Raw genomic sequence first — 16,555 nt, 5'->3', positions numbered from 1 at the left:
TCCTCCGCAGGACCGAGTGCGCCAGGCAGCGGCGGCCACGTTGTGGCTGACTCTCTGAGATCCCCTTTGGGTTTCCTTGGCAGGGATGCTGGTGGGCCTTTTCCTTCTCCAGCCCATTTTACAGATGAGGAAACTGAGGCAAACAGGGTCACACACGTAGCAAGTGTTTGAGGCTGGATGTGATGTCCCAAAGCAGATTGTGCCCTGAGGTTCTGCCCGGCTTCCCCTTTCACACAGACTTAGGTGTACGATCCGTGTTCTGTAGCCAGGCCCTGTGGAGTGCACATAATGAACCTTGAGAAGTCATTGGATTATTTTAATTCTCGTGTGCAAATGCAATTTTATATATAAAATATTGTCATTGATTTCAGCCCAGTGGGAATATGCGATGGGAACTGGAATAATGAATAATGGGCCCAGGAGTGAGAAGTGTCATCCACACTAATAAGTACTGAGCTTGTTTTAAAGGGGGGTATAGTATAAATGTGTGTATGTATGGGAGTGTGTGTGTGTGTGTGTGTGTGTGTGTGTGTAACTTTGTTTTATACATCTCTATATCTCTATATATTGATATAGAGATAGATATACACATATATATCATATGCATCATAGCTTCCTTTGGTATAGAACATATATGTGTATAAGTGTGTGTGAATAAACACTTGGATAGCATGTATATTATATGCAGCATATATACCAAAGCTTCCTGTAGTATAGAACATATAGTTTAAAGGAACGACTAACATGGGATGTAACTTCTTTCTTCCTTGCCTTGTTGATTTGACTTCCATTAAATTTGACCAGTATTTATTAATTGCTTCTCACTATTACATACTGGGAGTACAGAGATGCAAATTAAACAGTCCTGTTCTCATGGAGGCTGCCTTCCATCGGAAGCGGGACCATAACATGTTTGCAGAAGAATAAAAACAAAAAAAATACCCTTCGGTTGGGAAGAGCTCTAACATCTGAGGGAAGGCCGTGGAAGGCTTGTTCTAAGAGATGGCCCAGCCTTGCCTTCCTTGTACAGTGGAGAAGAGAGTACTCTAAGCCTTGGGCTCCCTGAGCCACGTCCCTTCTTGGAGCCTGGCTGTCTCCTCTCCCCCATTCCATCATTCTGCTGCTTTCTGCCCATCTTCCATCAATACCTAACCCATGGACAGGTGGTGGGGAAAGGCGAGGAAGAGGAGAAGGCCGGGGGCGAGCTAAACTTGACCCTCCACTGCACTGGACTCCCCTCGCCATCCCTTCGTCTTCCTGGTCCAAACGTGGCTGCTCCCTCAGACACCATTCCCTGCACTTGATGGTTTTGCCATAGAAGCTCTTTGAGGGCAGAGGCTACCTTCCTTGGTCACATCCACGTCTCCAGCACTTAGCCCAGATCCCGGCGTAACCAGGGTTGTTTCCGTCGGGGGGCCTGTGACAGATCTATCTGAAGGATCCTGCATTTTGTGACCGGTCTGCACCTGGGGCTCTGGGGGTGGGGGGAGGAGGTGATCACCAAGAGAAAGTTTGGTAGGTTGGAGACATCTGCCTCACAGATGGCTGAGTCACAGTGAAAGTGCTGAATGGGGTGTGAATCTCTCAGTGGGTGCTGACCAAGGTGATCAGCTTTTCGGTGTGTGCCCCCTCCCGCTACCCCCCTGCGCTTGGGGAAATAACTCTGTTCCAGGAGGTTTCCACTTACAGTGCATTTAAGCACACATGCCCCATGTTGAGAGGTGTAAATATCTGTGATTTCCCTTTCTGCCTGGGCACAATCGGGTGTTTGTTGAGGGATTAAAAATGTTTCTGAGATGGAAGTGATGTATATCATCCAAATTTTGTCCACTGCCCGAGGAGTTTCGGTTCTTGTAAAGGACCCTGAGAAAGTCAAAAATGATGGACATGTAATGGACTTGGGAACGATCACTCCTCTTGCGTCACTTGACAGTAAAGAAAGAAGGGCCCAAATAATCTTGTCTTGGTGAGGGTCACACAGAAAATTAGGGTCACAGCTTCCACTAGAACCCACTTAGAGCACTCATCTTGTTCTGGTCTCCTTTGAAAATCATGACTAGTTGGAAAGATAATGGCAATCAAGTCACACGCTCTTGGTGATTCCAGACCAAAACTCCCCTTTCTCCCTTTCTTCCTGATAGTTATTGTGTGCTCATCTTAGGATGTTGGCCCCTAGGGAATGGGGTATTTGTATTTCTCTATGTCCTGAGACCTAACACGGTGTCTAGAGAAATAGCTACCAAATAGAAGCTTTAAAAAAAAAATCACTTCATTTGTTCATTGTGGAGATGGAGCTCATGTCTGCATCAGGCTCAGACATAATGGGAATAAAACCAGGGTCTTCCAAGCCAACCGTCCAAAATCATGCATTCAGATTTGGAAAAGACCTCAGAAATCACACAAACCTATTCCCTCATTTAACAGCCCAGGAAACTGAGGCCCAGTGTGGTTTGGTGACTTGCCTAAGATGACATGAGGAGGAAGTAGCCTTCTATTTCCTCAGGTAGAGCATCCTGATCTACCACCTGCAAAATCTGCCAACCGAGGATGCTTCATGATATTTAGCATCTCACCTCTTGTTTGTAGAGCTCCTCACAGCTTATCTTGGCAGATACTTCAGCCACTATTTGAATTTTTAAAGTAAGGGAAGCCATGAGTATCCAAGGAGAAAAGAAGTGGATGACAGCAGCAGGTAAAATGGCGGCCCTTTCGCTTTATTTTATCAGCTCTCCCCATCCCAGATTATTTCCACTAGTCATCTCCTCCCACTGATGAACCCTTTAGCAGCAGATTGGGAGTGCCTAGAGGTACCGATGCTCAGAAGCCTCCTTGGAAGCTGGGCTTTGCTTAGGAATTCTGGGCCAGCAGTCACTGTACAGAGGCTAAATCTAGAGTTCCTGAACTTCTTCGAAGTCTTTTCTGGGTCATTGGCTTGGGGTGTGTGACCATTACCCCTGCTTCCATCGAGAAATTAATTTGTTGCATAAGACTGGAAACTTGCTCCTGTTTGAGGAAGAGTCCAGGAAGTTACAAATAAGTGAGAAAACAACTTTGAAATCAGGAATGTCTGTTGCTTTAACCAAAACACTTGGTTTGTCAAATAATATCTATAGATCACCTGTAGAGATGTGTATACTCATGTCAGGGATATACAGAGACTCCTCCTCATCTACCCAGAATCCTGGGAGAGGGAGATGTTTGAAATCAATGAATTTCTCTACAATGCCATACTCTCCCTCCACTTCCTCCTTCCACAGTCATTCAGAGTAGACTTCTTCTAAAAACTAAGCTGCTGACACATTCTGGCTCTCCTCCTCTATAAGGCTCTGAACTCAGAGAAGGAGCACATCTCCTCTTGTTGAGGAAGGTGCCTCATGCAAGACTCTAATCACGTATCTCATTGCTAACCCTATTTACTGACATAATTTAAGATATATACCTTAAGGCCATCATTATCCATTGTATTTCTAATGCTCTAATACAAAGAACTCTAAAAATACATTGAGTCACCACAAACAACTTTTGACTATGTTTTATATGTAATAATATTTAACAGATTAGAAATAAATCCATTTTAGCATTATCAAAATAATTTTGACATCACAGGTATTCATAAACGGTCTCAGGGATGATCACCAGATAACACTTAGACAATTACTGCTTTAAAACAGTTTTCCAAAAGTCATAGTACAGTATGAAGGTACTGAAGTTTAAAAGTACACTAACACTTTTGTGACACTATATATATACAATTGTCTATAGGAACCATTGAGATAGGGTGATGTTTTTCCCTATATTCAGTGGGTCCATGAGGCTAAGTTTTGTCCATTAATTCTTTTTTTTTAAATTTGTTTCTAATAGGTCTTTTATTCTAATTAGAATATTACTTTCCCCTATATTCAGTGGGTCCATGAGACTAAGTTTTGTCCATTAATTCTTTTTTTTTTTATTTGTTTCTAATAGGTCTTTTATTCTAATTAGAATATTACTTTCCCCTATATTCAGTGGGTCCATGAGGCTAAATTTTGTCCATTAATTCTTTTTTTTTAATTTGTTTCTAATAGGTCTTTTATTCTAATTAGAATATTACTTTCCCCTATATTCAGTGGGTCCATGAGGCTAAGTTTTGTCCATTAATTCTTTTTTTTTATTTGTTTCTAATAGGTCTTTTATTCTAATTAGAATATTACTATCAAATGTACAATCCCAGTAATAAGTCAACAGGCATTTATCAATCACCTACTATATGCCAGACAAGATCTAGAATGAAATTGAAGTTTTCAAGAGAAGCCAGATGACCAGACTTTTAAAATTAGGTTTCTTAACTTTACATACACTGTCAAGCAAGCAAACTGTAACCTGGGAAATATGACCATGGGATTAGAGCTTAAAAACAACTTTAGAAGTCATCTAATCTAATCTAATCTAAAAAAAAATCCTTTTTTAAAATGATAAGACTAAGGCTCAGGAGATTAAATGATATCTTCATCCTCCGCTAAAGCCCGATAAGGTGTGCCCTGGCCCCTTATTTTCACTTCGCATGTCTCTCTGTTTCAAGAGTATTTCTTATAAACAACATGTTGTTAGATTGTGGTTTCAAATCTATGCTGCTATCTGTTTCCATTTTATGGGCAAGTTCATCCCATTCACATTCACAGTTATGATTATGAACCGGGTATTTCCCCCCATCCTATTTTTTCTCTGTTTATTCTTCTTTCCCTCTTTCTACCATTTCCTTCCTCAAAAGTATGCTTTGCTTCTGACCACCGCTTTAAAAAAAAAATCTGTCCTCCCTTTTATCGGTTCCCCTTCCCCCTCGCTTTCACTTATCTCTTTACTCTCCTACTTCCCTGTAAGGTAAGATAAATTTCTACACCCAACTTTGTTATTTCTTTTTGAGTCAATTCTAATGAGAGTAAAGTTGAAGCATTGCCCCCCTCCCCAGCTCTCATTATAAAAGTTCTTTCATATCTCTTTTGTTTGAAATCACTATCACCTTTCTCTCTCTTTCTTCTTCTAGTGCATCCCTCTTTCTCTCCTATTATTATTATTATTATCTAAGTAATCATACAAATTTCATCTCTTTGTGTATACCTTTTCTAACTGCTCTAGTAATAATAAAATTATCAGGAATTACAATTAACTTCTTCTCATATAGAACTATAAAATATTAACCTTACTGAGTCCCTTATAATTTCCCTTTCCTATTTCTCTTTTTTTATGCTTCTCTTGACTCTTGTATTTAAAAGTCAAGTTTTTTTTTAATTCAGCTCTAGTCTTTTAATTAAGAATGTTTGAAAATTTCAAATTTCAGTAAATATCCATTTTTCTTCCCTTGAAGAATTATACTCAGTTTTTCTGGGGAGTTACTCTTGGTTATAATCCTAGCTCCTTTGCCCATTGGAATATCACATTCCAAGATATGTTTAATGTCCACTTCTGAAATATAAGTGAAAGAGTAAATAGTTCCTCATAAACTGTGTCACTTTTGCTTTCAAAAGCATACTTACAAAATGTCCATCACACATTAATATCAGTGCATGTCTCTTTCAAACACCAAAGCTTTCCCTTCTACAATATAGATTTAAAGAACTGATGGATGGAACTTGTATATGTTTGTGGCTGACATCTTTCTTCTGCTGCCAATTAACCTGGTGATGAGACCCTTCAAACTTCTGGGTCTTTGGCAGAGAAAAAATATCTAGTCCTCAGCATTAGGGTTTTGGGGTCTTACCAAAATGACTCCGGAGCTTGTGTTGTCCTAGCATTCATTATCTTGGAAAGACCCTGGGCAACAGGAGACATGTTGGAAGTGGACAAAGATTAATTGATGATTAATAACAATATCTGTGAGAAAATGTTCTTCCAAGAAAAATATTTTCTTCTTTTCTGAGAAGAGAGAAGGAGGCCTGTGTGGCTTTATCTCAGGTGGCTTTATCACTAAGTTTCTTTTTTCACTATATAATATTAGATTTTTACTAGACTCTAGATGTTTGACTAAGTATCTTATAATTCATAGATCCATAGCAATTGAATGGAACTCACTAAGGTTCCTTCTTCCTGTTTTAAGGTATTAAAAAAAATCTGTCTCAAATCAGAAGTTATTAAAAAATTTTGCATGTGGTACATTCCTTTTTGGCAATTCATGTAGGCTTCTTTTAGAATAATGTTCTAAAATTCATAAAATAAAATACATAGGATTACCAAAGAGACCAGTGATATTAAAATTATACTGAAGCAGTTATCAATGTATTAAAAAAAAAAAAAAGAATCAGGAACCCCAGGTTCCTCAGAATATTGTGGTCAAATTTTCCATAAATATCCTTAGAGGACAAATTTTTTAATTAAATCATCTATCAACAGGCATTTATTAAGTGCCTATTATGTGACAGTCACTGTGGTGGGTTGTGGCTAGAATGGATGGTTACTGAGTAGCCACGAAAGAAAGCAATGGTCCAAGAGAGGCAACATATCTTAAAAAGGAATAGTTTGTATCAGAATAACCCTATTTATATTTTTGACAGTATTTCTAAACTAGTGAATCGGGAGATTTTCTAGCAATAGTTTCACCTTGATTTCAGCCAAGCATTTGGTGAATTTGGTATGCTGTTCTTGTATACAAAATGGAGAGATACGGTAGGTAGATGTTACAATGGTCAAATGACTGGACCACATAGTCATTAATGACTGTCATTCATTGTTGCCCTGGGAAAGAGTCTGTGATGAAGTACCCCAGACACCTCTCTTTGTCCCTGGGCTATTTAATATTTTACCAGTGACTTGGAAAAAGCCATAGATTCCTGGCACCTAGTAAGTGTCTACTAAGCATTAGTAAATGTTTTTTCTCATTCATGAAATTGCTCATTGTCAAGATGCTTATCAAATTTGTATCTGACACATTTCCAGGATACAATTGGGATCCAAAAAACAGTTTTTCAATAGCCTAAGCTCGAAATAAAACAAACAAACCTAATTACCAAAGGGAACACAGAACTATTGGGAGGTATGTGGGAGAAGGTTGTTGTGGAATAGGGAGATGTTGAATATCATTAGTTGAAATTTAAGGAGGTTAAATGTAAAATCTCACAATTGGGTTAACAAAATCACATTTGTAGTTATTATTATGGGGAAGTTGTTTTCAGAGATGTTTGGATGAATAAGTCTGTGGGTTTCAGTGTACAGTATAAGCTCAATATGAGCTGATAAAAATACGGAGGCAGATAGACATTGGAGCACTTGGGCTTTCTCAAGAGGTCCTGAAGGAACAGTGGGGTTCCATTCCGGAGACCTCATTGGGGATAGGACAGCAAATGCCTTCCAGCTCCAAGATCCTTTGATGCTTCTGGGGTCTCTGTCTTAGAGTTGTAGAGTTTAGTGTCTCAGTGAATGGTTGCAGACTCATGGGCTTGTTTCATCCATCATATGAGTCACAGTCTTCCCATGTCATCTCATCCTCTATAATACTTGCTCATGTTCTCCAACGTAGGAGAGATCCACCTTAGGCCTTCCACTCAGTCTTTATATTTCTGTCAGCCAATGTCATTATTTCTGGTTTCTGATCGTCCATGTTTCCCCCTTCTTACTCTTCCATGTAAACATTTTGTTTTTCATGTCACTACTTTTTGAGGAGATGATTGTTGAAAATCTGTTTTCTGACTTACTCCCACCACACCCCTCTCTTTTTTTTTTAAATCATAATGTTCAATTCTTTGACATCATGTCATATCAGTGAGGAAATATTTGACTTAAAAAGATGATTTCTTAAAAGAAATAATCCTGGTGAAATAAATCCTGTAATATCCTTTCCTAATACATTATTTGCCAATAGTTTTTTTTTGTTTTTTTGTTTTTTTTGCTATGTAACATTTGGACAATGAAAGGAATTATGTGTTTTTTCACTTGTTTCTTATAAGCTAAAAGGTACTGACAATTTTAATATTTGGATTTCAATCTTTTTTTTTAAATTTTCCTTGAATTGTTAATGCTACATTGAGAGAAGCAGGGGCCAGATTCCCAGCACAGAGCATGCAATTCTTTTTTAGATCGAGGATGAAGCAGAGAGTGGATTGTTACTGAAATTTTCCCTCGCTCTAAGGAGTTTTCCGTCCCCTGAAATGAAACGTGGACTTGAGAGTGCTCACCCTTTGACTCTCTCCCAGTATTTGTAGAACTGAAGGGTATGAGATCTATGAACATGGTACAATTGGCTTCATGATGTCAGGGAAAGCTTCCTGTCCATTAGTTGCATCCCATAATAGAATGGTCCTCCCACAGAAGTCGTGGTTTTGCCCTTCACTCTAGTTGACCGTTTGATTCATGTACAGATCCATCCTTCCTGCTCTGGTATCCCTAAAATCCAGTGCTCATTTCATCCTCCTACAGAAGGGCTCCCAGACACCAAGACTTTCCTTGTCCGGTGTTTATTTTCCCATGACCAATCCGAATTGTGAGCTACTTGCTATTATTCCTCTCATTATGATTTTATCAAAGACAGAGAAAAAAGGAAATGAGTAACACACACTCAAACAGCGAAATTGTGGCTATTAAGAGTTTTTGACCCTCTCATCGAAACCCACCATGTTTCCATCTTTTCTTCAAGTGTTCTGTGGATTTCTGTAAAAGGCCTGAGCGAGACGAAGAGCATGAAGTTTTGCACAGCCCGTCCCTTCACCTCTGAGCTAATACCCAGTGACCACAGGCAAGTGTAGAGTTGAAAAACTAAACTCCCAAGGAGCAGGTGGAGGTAGAGCAGAAGGTTTGTGTTTGTTTGCTTTTATCCAGATATCATCAAAATAATACCACGAAATTATTGAAGCGACCTCTTCTAAAAAACAGCAAGACCTGAATTCACAGTGTAATAGTCCCAGAGTCCAGTTCGTTCAGGCTCCACATTCTACAGAAGAAAATCCTGAGGTCAAAGAGATAAAACCACATGCCCCACGTTACACAGAAAGGAAAATAAAACCCACAGTGATTTGACTTCACAACTGAATAACTTTCTCTTATAAATTCAACAAAAGGTGATTAAGTACCTACTATGTGCCAGACACTAGAATGTACCAGCAGGAAATGAAATAGGCTGTACCCTCATATTGTTCTAGAGCAAAGTGCTCCAACCCTCACTCCCATGAGTAAATATGAGCTAGATTATGAGGCAGTAACTTGGTTGGGGGACGATGGACTTCTAGGTGATTAAGTGCCTATTATGTGCCAGGCACTAGGATGTACCAGGCAAGGAATCAAACATTGTTCTAGAGCAAAGTGCTTCAGCCCTCACTTGCATGAGTAAACATGACCTAGACAGAAAATTATGAGGAAGTAACTTGGTTAGGAGAAGATGGACCTCTAGTGAAGTGCCTACTATGTGCCAGGCACTAGGATGTACCAGGCAAGGAATCAAACATTGTTCTAGAGCAAAGTGCTCCAATCCTCACTCCCATGAGTAAATATGACCTAGATTATGAGGAAGTAACTTGGATAGGGGATGATGGGCCTCTCGGAAAGCTGGGTGATATAGTGAATCTGAGTTGACATCCAGTCTCAGACACTTATTAAATTAACCTTGTGTGCCTCCGTTTCTTTATCTATAAAATGAGCTGATGAAGGAAAGGAAAAATCAATTCAGTGTCTCTACCAAGAAATCCCCAAAGTGGTCATAAAGAGTTGGGAGTGGCTGGGAATGGCTGAAATGACTCAAGGAGCAGCAATCATGGAGATCGGGAGAAAGTTCTCCTAGAGGCTCCTGGTGGCACCTGAACTGCACCTTAAAGGAGGGATAGTTGGGCAGTTCTTCAGGCAGGAGAAGCTCCATGAACAAGTAATAACCTTTTGGTTTTTCTTGTCCCAGACTCCCGATTTTTCCTGACACGTTCCACTTTCTTGGCCCTCTCACATATGGCTTTAAGTTGTGTTGCTCCCCCTCCTGCTTCTCCCCTCCAATGGTCTTGAAATCAGTTTCCTTTTTGAGCTTTTTAACGTTTTTGTTTTTTGCTTTTGGGGGCTGTTGTTTGTTTTGTTGTTTCTGGTTTGTTTGGGATGCTTATTCTGTGTGAATTTTTCTTTCTTTCTTTCTTTTTTGAACTTCCTAAATTAATGAGATCGTTGCTTTTCTCCCAGCCTCATGACGAGGTTTTCTGTTTCTTTGGTTGCCAGTGTTTGTGAAACAGTTGGAACTCCTCAAAGAAAGATGCTCTGTAAAGACCAAGGAAGTTATAAATAAGAAAAAGCCCCAGGAATCAAATGAGGAGTATCCGGGGTGCTTTGAAGCCAAGCTGTCTCCAGGCCTTAATTGTAAAAGACTTTAATTTGTGTGGTTTTTTTCAGTGAGTTGAGGCACATATATGTATTTTATCTGTGTGGATTATACTATATTTTTAAACACACACACCTATATCTCATTAGGTAGATGCATTTTTATATCGCCCTTTATTCTTGAGATACTCCTCCTTCCTCCTCTTCCAGAAAACCATCTCCTAAAAGAAAAATCTAGAAAAAAGAAATTGAAGGACAGTCTGACATCATGTGCTGCGTTCCCTGCCCGTGGTCCTCCACATCTACAAGGGAGGGTGGGGAACGTCCATTCTTCCCCTACTTCGGGGCCGGGCTCGGCTGTTGGTTCCACGGGGTTCCATGGCCGAGTTCTTACTCTTTCCATTTCTACTTTCATGGCCATTCTGTGTATTAGTTTTCCTGCTTTGGCTTAGTTGACATTACCTACGTTCTCATAAATCTTTAGTGTTTTAGAGAAGTCGTTTCAAAAGAACCCAAAGTCCTCCCTCAGCTTCACGCAGGCAAAGTCATTGTGTTTCTTACCACTTTAGAGCCTCCATTTAATCATCTGTAAAAATGGCTTCTCCTTTTAATGGATCATTGTTGGAAGTATGCTCCTGCTTCTCACTGAACTGGGCTCTGGTCCCATAGATCTAAATCCTCCGATTGCTGTTTCACAAGTGACTAAGCCAAGACTTGATGGCATGATTTGAACCCAAGGCTCTCCTGACATCAAGGTTGACCAGCCCCCTTCCCACTGCCATCATTTCCATTTCTGAAATGAACATATGAACTCTCCTGTAGTCCCGCATGAACTTCCTCCTCTCCCCTCTTTACTTAGAATTCTTCGTGGGTCCTGTTGTCTCTTTTCTGTGCAAATAAATCAGCCCGGATTGAAACTCACTGTGGCGGAGAGGGATGAATATTCACTTGGGATTGTTGCTTTGTAGATCGTTCCCCCGGCAGGGATGTGCCTTGGGTCAGTGTGAGTGCTGGTTAAATTCCATCCAAAGATGTTTCTCACAACCCTGTATGGCAGGCGAGGTGCTAACCAGTGGATGTCCCAGCCCCCAAATGTCCCTACCTGCCAATAGGGAGCTCGCCGTCTCTTGACATGCAGCTCAGAACATGGATCATACCTCCTGGCACACAGAAGTAATCTCAGAGCTGAAGGGAAATGCTTGAGGATAGAATGCTTTGCATCGAGGGGAGCCGTGGCTACCTGCTCACAAGCCCCAGGTGCAGTGCCCCTAATCAGCCTAGGGGACTTACACACTCATCTGTCCGGTTCTAACCTTCTTATCCACGGTACCCAAAGGGGATAATTTTCTGTCTGTCCCAGATTCCCAGAGACTCGGGAACGCCTTGGGTTCTAGCATCTTAGATTACATGAAGGTTCTGTCTCCTGCCCACGTACTAGCTGCCCTGGGTTGTCTGAGAAGCTCCCAGGTCCTTCCAGAAAAAAAAAAAAAATCAGATTTTCCTTTCTATTTGCATTGGTGACTGCATGTGGTGACTCAATCTGTGGAGCTTGGAATATGGACATCCTCTGGAACCTCCTTGAAACTGGGGAATAATGGGAGGCTGACCTCCTTTGGTTTTTCGAGTCCCCAAAGCTCCTTTATTGATTCCTTTAGGGATCCATCCAAATCCAAGTGATCCAAGACCCCTTCGAGGTATGTACAGAGTAGTTGGCATGTCACAGCTGAGGGGGAAGTTCTTCTGCAGAATGGTTCCTCTGAGGGTGACAGTGGGAGACGGCGGAGACGCCTGGGAAGGGTATTTAAGGAAAGCGTATGACAGATCCTGTGATTCACGGAGCCCTTAGAAAACAGATAGGATGAAGATAGGTAGAAGGTAGGTGAAAGAGCATCACGTCACGGCCCTTACATAATACCTTTCGGTCTTTATTGTACAGTGAGCTGTGTGCAAATGGGTCTCAATATTCCAAGAACTTGTGATTCTGTCTCTGTGGGTCTGGGCTCCAGGAGCAGGAGCCGCCGCTTTATCCTAACAACAAATCGTCTCCCTGCGTTCAATCTGCAGAATGAAGCCTTCGCAGACTTCCCTGGGCTGCTGCCTAAACAGTCGGCCTATATCCTTCAGTGTTCTTGGAGCTGACGCCTGGGATCATGAAGCCCCATGATGCAGCTCCCCCCTTTTTACAGATTTAGAAACTGAGACTTAGTGGATTAGGTACAATAGTAAGGGGATGCTGGGGCTTGAATGAAGGATGGATGAGCAGCCTTCACCTGAAAGATTATCACATAGAAAAATAAAAAGGCTGAAATCTCTTTCTGGTTTCCTAGGGTAGAACCATGGGTCCTGGGTGAAAGAGGAAAAGAGGCTCATTTAGATCATCGGTTTTGTCCAGTAGCATTTATGAAGCACTTATTACCAGGCAGAATTGGGAGGGGGGCAGGGGGGGGCTCTAAGGGGATCAATGTCAGGAGGCTGTAAGGCTGATCCCCATTGGGATGGGTTTCCCTGAAGGGTGGAAGGTTACCCCTCATTGAAGGGCTTTAATCTGAGACCACGTGGCAACTTATTGAATGTATCGAAGTGGGGCTGCTTTTCCAAGACCAGGTTTGACCTGAAAGCCACCAGGCTCTCCTCAGATCGCACGCACCCACGGAGACACACACTGTCAGAGCTAATGATTTATCCCCCCAAACTCGGGGTCCTGCACAGATGAAGGGCTTCCTCTTGGGAAATCTAAAGGTGTTTGTTTTCCTCCTCCAGGGTGGCCATCCTGGTCCCGGGGGCCCTGTTTCTGGCCCGTCCTTCCGCCCAGAGGATGAACTGGAGCATCTCACCAAGAAGATGTTGTATGACATGGAGAACCCCCCCTCTGATGAATACTTTGGTAAGTGCTGCCGCAAAGTGGATCCCTAAAGCCAGTGTCCTTTGACCTCAGATACTTTTAATTCATGCAATCGATCCAAATATTACATGTTCCTCTGGTTCCAGATCAGTTAACAGAGATTTCTTAAGCACGTGTCAGGCACTGCACTGAGCACTGAGGCACAAACAGAACAGTGATCCCTGTCTGGAAGGAGCTCAAGGTACAATCAAGGTACAATCAGAATAATTGCAATGTCCCTTTTGAGGGGCTAGTTCTCAAGCAGAATGATTTCACCTGAACTTCTTCCTCTGAGAGTGACAGTGGGACATCAGAGATGGCTGGGAAGGGTATTTTTTCATTATTATTATCATTAATAATACCATTATTATATTCATTGTTATTTCATTTATATATTTATTATATTATATTCATCATTTTATTATTATATTCATTGTTATTTCATTTATATATTTATTTATATCAGATGCAAGGTCCTTTTTCTGTCTCTAACCTTCTTTAGTTTCTGAAACATCACAATCTTCTCATCTTTTTACCCAGTCCTTCCCCATCTCTACTTCCTAGACTCTCTTGTTGCTGAGGGAAGGGCCTTTAGGGAAAGCTTGTGACAGAGCCTGTGGTTCAGGGAACCCTTAGAAAACGAATGGGATTAAGATGGGTGGAGGGCGGGTGAAAGAGGACCTTCTCAGCCTTGAATGAGATATCGAGGGGTCACAAGGAAGACTAAGAGCGTTTCACCAATGACATCTCGGATCCTTAACGAAAGGGAGCTTCGTTTAGTGAGAGGAAACACTCCTAAAGACTAGTCCCAAATGGGGGGAGGGGAGGAAGGGAGAAAGTTCACTCTCTGGAGTCGAAAGGAGTGATGGTTTGGTGCAAAGTTCAGATAGTGTGAGATGAGCATTGCCTTGTTCAAATCTGGCGTGGACCTGCAGGCTGCTATTGAAAGTTTTGACCAATTGCCATGGGAACTGGAGCACAGTAAACAGCTGTCAGCTGAATGACTTACATTTTATTGGTCTGGTTTCAACAAATTCAATTGTATTATATTAAAGCATATTGTGAGGCGATAAAACAAAACAAGGGTGATGGGCAGAGGCTCCTTTCAGACAATCCACCTGACACCTTTGTTCTCTGCTGCATAAGCAGGTAACAGAAAGCTTTCAGCAAACCCTGGGATTAGGGCGACTGAGGATGGGGCTTTCGGGTTCCCTGAGCTCCAGGATGTTCCCTGCACAAGTGTTTACCAATTATTTCCACACCCATCATATTATGGCATTATTAGCCCTGATGAAGGAACCGAGTTAAAGGGAGCATGAGTGACATTTCTAAGATGGACTTTACAATGTCACATCGAGACAAGGTAATAGCCTTAATGGTTGTCATAGTATTCCAGTCAGACTGAAGGAGGTTCTGACCTTCAGCCGGAGCCAGACGGAGCGGGCTGGAGGCAGGGGAGGCCGGAATCAGAGAGAGGTTTTATTTCAAAATGAGGGAAAGGGCTCCTAAGCAACGAGGAGATCTGTGTACATGTGCGGGGGGCCTGCTCCTAGTAGGGAGAGCCCCCGCAGTGTGGGGAGATCCCAGTGGCTATTCAGGGACTCGGAGCCTGATAACGAGGGGGACGGCGACCATGACCCCTTTGCTTCCCAGCGGGGCTTCAGGACTGGAACACGGCGCTGGTCTGATGTTTGTACGAGTTCAGAGAGCACCTGGAGCTGGTCAAAGCAGCACAATCATTATGCGATTTTGCCGGAGGGAGAACGCAAAGGATTGTTGTTGTGCTGGGCTCGGGCCACAGCCTGCTCGCTGAGCCTTAGCTCTGGAAAGCAGGGGGTCTCCTAATAACTTGACAAGTACTTAAGAGCATATAGGCTTTTACATCTTCAGTAGAATGGCAGCAAATCTCCCCCCTAAGCAAGCAATTCATCCTGGTGAGGCTTTGATTTGAAGAATCTAATTAACCTTTTTTTTTGGACATCTCTGAGGCATTCTATTAAGTCATGGAAATATTTTTATTGAAATAATTCCATTTGAATAGATTGGCTGGAGAAAGGTCACTTATTCAAATCAGCGGCAATTTGTGGGCTCCAGATGAAAAAGCCCTTCCTTGAGACTTGATTTGGAGCCTTCCTCTACCTCTTTTCTTTCTCAAAGTATTGTGTGTCGATCTGCCATATCCCATAAGGCACCAGAGCCTTCCATAGTTTTCTGCCTGTTTGGCATTCTTTCAGAGCCCTGGCAATGATGAATTTTGCAACCCCAGACAATTCCATGTATCTGTCTCTCTTTCTCTCAAACTCTGTCTCTCTTATGTTGCTGTCTCTGTCCCTATCTCTCTGAATGTCTGTCTGTCTCTCTCTTGCTCTCTGTCTCTGTTTCTCTGTCTCTCTTTCTCTCTCTCATGTATCTGTCTCTGTCCCTATCTCTCTGAATGTCTGTCTGTCTCTCTCTCTGTCTCTGTTTCTCTGTCTCTCTCTCTGTCTCTGTCTCTGTCTCTCTCGCTCTCTCTCATGTATCCATCTCTGTCCCTATCTCTCTAAATGTCTGTCTGTCTTTCTATCTCTGTTTCTCTGTCTCTGTCTCTGTCTCTCAGTCTCTCTCTCTCTCTCTCTCTCTCTCTCATGTATCCATCTCTGTCCCTATCTCTGTCTGTTTCTGTCTCTTCGTCTCTCTGTCAATGATGCAACTGTTTCCTCTATTATATAGATGAGACAACTTGGGGAGGTGGAGGATCAGTATCTTACTGGGGGTCTCAGCTACTCCATTTGAAGCCAGGTGTTCCCGACTCAGGCTCAGCATTCTTACTTGCTGTTAAACTAGGTCTCTGACCTTTGCATCCCCCAGATACAAATTCTGGGTAGAATCTTGGAAGCACCGACTTCTGAAGTGAAACCTTGGTTCTGTCGTGGGACACTCTGTTACGGGTTCCATTGTGGATGGGAGTGGAGGAAGCTGGCCATTGCAGGGATGCCAGCTGTCACTACCAGAGAGAGAGTGAGAGACAGAGACAGAGAGAGACAGTGTGAGACACAGAGAGAAATGCTTCTTTTGGTAGCATGTAGGGTATAGGTCTTACTTTTCCTCACAGTCAGCTCCACAACTAGGAATTCCATCATACATGAATGGTCTTGCCAACGTTTTCTTCATCTCTGCATCATCAATCCCACAGAAGCCAGGGATCAACTAGAGAGATAAACATGAATATAAATTAAGGTAGAGAGCCAGATCTCTTCTTAAATATTAGGAACTTTACAAACTGTGGGCTTGGAACGATTGTGATTTTATTTTATTTTTCAATAGTATTTTATTTTTCCAAATACATGTAAAGATAATTTTCAACATTCATTTTGTGCTTCAAATTTTTTCTCCTTCCTTCTTCTCTCTCCAAGATAGCAATCAGATATAGTTATACATGTACAA

General features: G+C 41.9%; 1 protein-coding gene across 3 annotated transcripts in view; it reads left to right on the top strand.

The window, feature by feature from the left end:
• Positions 1 to 16,555, top strand: part of LPP (LIM domain containing preferred translocation partner in lipoma) — a 634,535-nt gene that overhangs the window by 478,548 nt on the left and 139,432 nt on the right. For all 3 annotated transcript variants that reach the window (XM_051991658.1, XM_051991659.1, XM_051991660.1), the window contains one exon: positions 13,012 to 13,135. In XM_051991658.1, the coding sequence (XP_051847618.1) occupies positions 13,012 to 13,135 (124 nt within the window). The remainder of the gene's footprint in view (positions 1 to 13,011; positions 13,136 to 16,555) is intronic.

Source organism: Antechinus flavipes, chromosome 3 (assembly GCF_016432865.1).
Source record: "Antechinus flavipes isolate AdamAnt ecotype Samford, QLD, Australia chromosome 3, AdamAnt_v2, whole genome shotgun sequence".
Classification (NCBI taxonomy): Eukaryota; Metazoa; Chordata; class Mammalia; order Dasyuromorphia; family Dasyuridae; genus Antechinus; species Antechinus flavipes.
Note: the sequence above shows the minus strand (reverse complement) of the source record. Positions and strands in the feature narration are given on the sequence as shown.